Source organism: Dermacentor silvarum, chromosome 1, assembly GCF_013339745.2.
Source record: "Dermacentor silvarum isolate Dsil-2018 chromosome 1, BIME_Dsil_1.4, whole genome shotgun sequence".
Classification (NCBI taxonomy): Eukaryota; Metazoa; Arthropoda; class Arachnida; order Ixodida; family Ixodidae; genus Dermacentor; species Dermacentor silvarum.
Window position 1 is genome coordinate 112,305,737 of NC_051154.1, and position 3,760 is coordinate 112,309,496.

The window sequence follows — 3,760 nt, forward strand, 5'->3', positions numbered from 1 at the left end:
AGCAATTCGGTCCTCTGAGCTAAACTGCTGGTGAAATTTGACATAGAAACGTGGTAATAAATCACAGCAAACCACGGTATCGTATCTTTTTGTTCACTACCGTACACAAAGAGACATTATTAACACATATCGACGCGTTAACGTCGATATGTGTATCCCGCGTATCTATCGATATGCGTATCGTCGCATATATGTCGCCGTATATTGTGTAGCGTCGATACGTGTCCCGTGTATCCCTCGATATCCCGCGTATCTGTACGGTTTCGCATGAACGAAGAAAGCGCGGGTTTAACGTACTTGTGGCCCTCAGTACAACGACGCACTCGGTCGCCTATAGAGCAGAGAATCTGGGCGATGAAGCAGTTATGCCACTGTACCCTTGAAGAAATTGAAGACGCAATATGTCTCCTTTCCTGGTCGGTCGGATGTGCCGCGGACGCAACGGGTGGCTGGCGTGTCTTCCGTGCTTTTTTTCCCGGCCATTTCAGCGGCCATCGATTGATTTCCCGTGTTAACGCCCGGCGGTCTTTCCATTTCGTCCGCCGACAGGCGGCGGTCTTTGTTGTGCTGTCTGGTGCGTCTGCATTCGCCGAGGGGGGCCGCGCTTCCCGACCGTGCGAGAACGACGCCCCGTTCTCCTCGCAGTGCGGCGACCGGGCCTGGACGGCAGGCGCGCGGGGTCGAAAGGGCTCGGCCGCCGCCGCTTCCGTCCTCCTCGGCCACGCTCCCAGGGGCCTGTGTTCGCTGCGGCGACACTGGCTGGCTCTGTTGTCCCCCCCGTTGGGGGCAACCTCCGGGGCTGTCCCTTCGCGCCAGAGAACGCGCCTTCGAGGGGCACCTCAGCCGACCCCATCTGTGCGCTGGCTGAGCAGCAGCATTATTTTCATATGCACCAACAATTTACACTTCAGCGTTCAAATTGTTGATTTCTTACAGTGTGAGCGGATTGACTACTACATTGTCACTCGTTTCCTGTATGTGCATACAGTCTCTATGTTGTATCGTGCACCAATATCCATACCCTTGAAGTGCGAATAAGCGTATACCTGTGGTTATAAACACACCGTATTATCAGTCACTTTCTTTTTTCTCTGCTTCTTAAGAGTGAGTTTTAGCATTCAAGATGGTGACAACTCATTCAACAAAGGAAGAACGTCCCCTTCACGTGCAGCTGCTCGACCGCGAAACGAAACGCAGGAGTAATCACTTCTGGCCATCATCTCTAGCGGCACCACAGACCGTGTGGCTGTATGCTTGGCATGAGTTAGCTGAGCGTTACGTGCCTTCATCTGAAGCCATCAGCACCGACAGGGCGACAGACGAAGTTAGCCGCTTCCTGCTCTCGATCTCATTTTGTGCCGCACTCTCCCGCGCCGGCGAGTTACAAGCAGCCGGCGCTCTTTCTCTCTGCTCCGATCGCTCTTCTCTCTCTCTCAACCACCGCCGCCATCTCTCCCAGCGACAATCGGCTAGGCTTGGCTGCCGACGTCCGTGAACGGCTCGGGCTCTGCGTGGTGAGGCGGCGGCGGCGGCGTCGAGGAGCCACTTTCGAAAGCGTGTTTCGCCTCTCTCGGCTGGGCGTGGTAAGCTCCGGCGACAGTCTTTCGACGCAGCATCGGCGGCACCTTGCAGAGCGACGTCTCTGGATCCGCTCTTGTTTCATCTCGGCGCTTACGAGAGACGACTGCTAACTCTGCGGACGCTCCAGGGCTTCGCACCGAACGATACCCGGTGGCGCGTCGTGCCACGGCCGTGACATGGCGATCACGGCACACGACGCTCCTGCAGGATCTCCGAACGGCCAGATTCCTGACAGCGCGCAGGTGAGATGCACCGGACTCTCTTGCGCAGGCGGCGGCCCACGCAGCCGGCGCTCTCCGCCTAAGCTTGCGAGTGTAGTGAGCACTTCCGTACATGCTTCCGTGGTGCGCAGGGAAAAGGATCGAGCACTATGTCGAAATTAGACGATTATAACTGTGCAAGGGGCTGTGTCTACCTCGTCAGCTCGTTACTCGAAGTGGTTCAGTAGTTTGTGACGGAATGTATTTAGCGGTGTAGCGAGAAACTTTCTCGGGTCTTTTTATTTGCTTGATGCAGTAAAAACTATTTAGCAATTTTCTAAATAGATTTTACGGAAGTAACTTTTACAAGCCGTAACTGTACCATCGATTTCACGTTGAACCCGCAAGGGGTCGAAGCATATACCAAAACGAAGGCAGGATGCATATATACTGCTACTCGCGGGTGCCTTCTTGCAACCTATATCACTCGCTGTGTAGATAAATGTTTTACAAAACGTACGTAACGCAAGTGTCTATTGAACACCGTCCACACGAAGTAAGCTATTCGTCGATGCAGAGGCGACGCAAGTGATTCTCCTTACTAAACCTCTTCGTAAACTAAGAACGTTAGTCCGAAAGGAGTGTTGGATGCCTTACAACAGGTTGCAATGTACGCGGGCAACTGTTTCCAGCTGTCGATCTGCACGCTGTCTTTCGCCGCGTGCACAGATAACAGTGGTGCCTGCATTAGATCGAACGATTGGTCCTCGTTGCGAAAAGAAAAAAAAAAAAAAAAGCGCGACGATATTTCTTCGCATACATGAATTCTTTTCTGATACGGCAAGGAGACAGAGAATTATTTCTTGCCTATGAACGAACGAATACGTACACCCGTGAGCAAAAGTACACGGACCGGGGTTGCGCGATAAAGCCGATTTTTCCCTCTGCCTGTGAACGGAACTTGAAATTGAAGACTGCAGTTCAAACTTGGCATTGCGAACTTTTCCGTGTACTCGTCAATTCCAGTTTATGTTTGTTAATTACGATGAAATTCAGTTCTTTCGGCGACCCTGTGGTCCGTATAAAGTGCTCACGGGTGCACATGGCACGTAAACTCGCATCCGCGAAATGTCTTTGTGTTTTATGGAAACTATCGTTGGGTGGATTCACTGGGTTGTTCATAGCATCAAAAATGTGCGGCGTTCGCATGCGCACAACGAGCGAGGGCTTCGGCCACGCCTTCTTTGTCGCGCATGCTGGCCGTCAGAGCGATCGTCTTCCCGTTGCGCCGTTTGCATTACTGGCGGCAGGACGCTTCGTCGTCGCTCTCCTGTCGCGCGTTCGGTCGCGCAATCGCGCCGGGTACGGAGCTTCCCACAGCGCCGCGAGCGAGCGTGATCGATGTCATGTGAAGCGCACAGCAGGGACGTGACGGGCTTGAATGGGACAGATCCCGTTTCCTTCGTCGCGACGCTGCAGCTGAACTGTGATCGATAATTTCGCTATCGCAGCACATTCCACCCTGACCCCGCCCACTATTCTTCGTTTGTACTTTTTTCAATTCGAGCCATTTCCGGTGGTCGAATGAGAGCACGGAAAATTGCTTTATCAAGAGCGCAGCGTCTGTCCACAAAACACCTGGCGCCAACAGTTCAATCACTCCGGAGAGAGCGCGAACGCTGGAGCTTGCGCTCGTCAACGAGAAGCATTTGTCCAGTGCTCCTGCCTTCGATCTCTGGAAATCCTCATTAGGTGCCTTTGCCCTCAGCTGTCGTGCACAGAATCACTTTCCGCAACCGGCGCTTGTTCAGCTCACATGGGGAACGACTCTTAACACTGAGGCGGCCACTGGCTCTGCTCCTTTCGAATCGGTTCATCTTTCATGCCCTAAAGTGTACCTGTGAGTTCATTCACAAGCAACGCACTTGGAGCAACAATGTGACCGTGTGTATGTGTGTCTCCCCCCCCCCCCCCCCCCC

General features: G+C 53.4%; 1 protein-coding gene across 1 annotated transcript in view; it reads left to right on the forward strand.

Moving 5' to 3' along the window:
• Positions 1–1,540: 1,540 nt before the first annotated feature.
• LOC119435128 (ankyrin-3) overlaps positions 1,541–3,760 on the forward strand; it is a 402,712-nt gene continuing 400,492 nt past the window's right edge. The window contains exon 1 of the mRNA XM_049672381.1: positions 1,541–1,823. Coding sequence (XP_049528338.1) covers positions 1,758–1,823 — 66 coding nt within the window. The 5' untranslated portion in view covers positions 1,541–1,757. The remainder of the gene's footprint in view (positions 1,824–3,760) is intronic.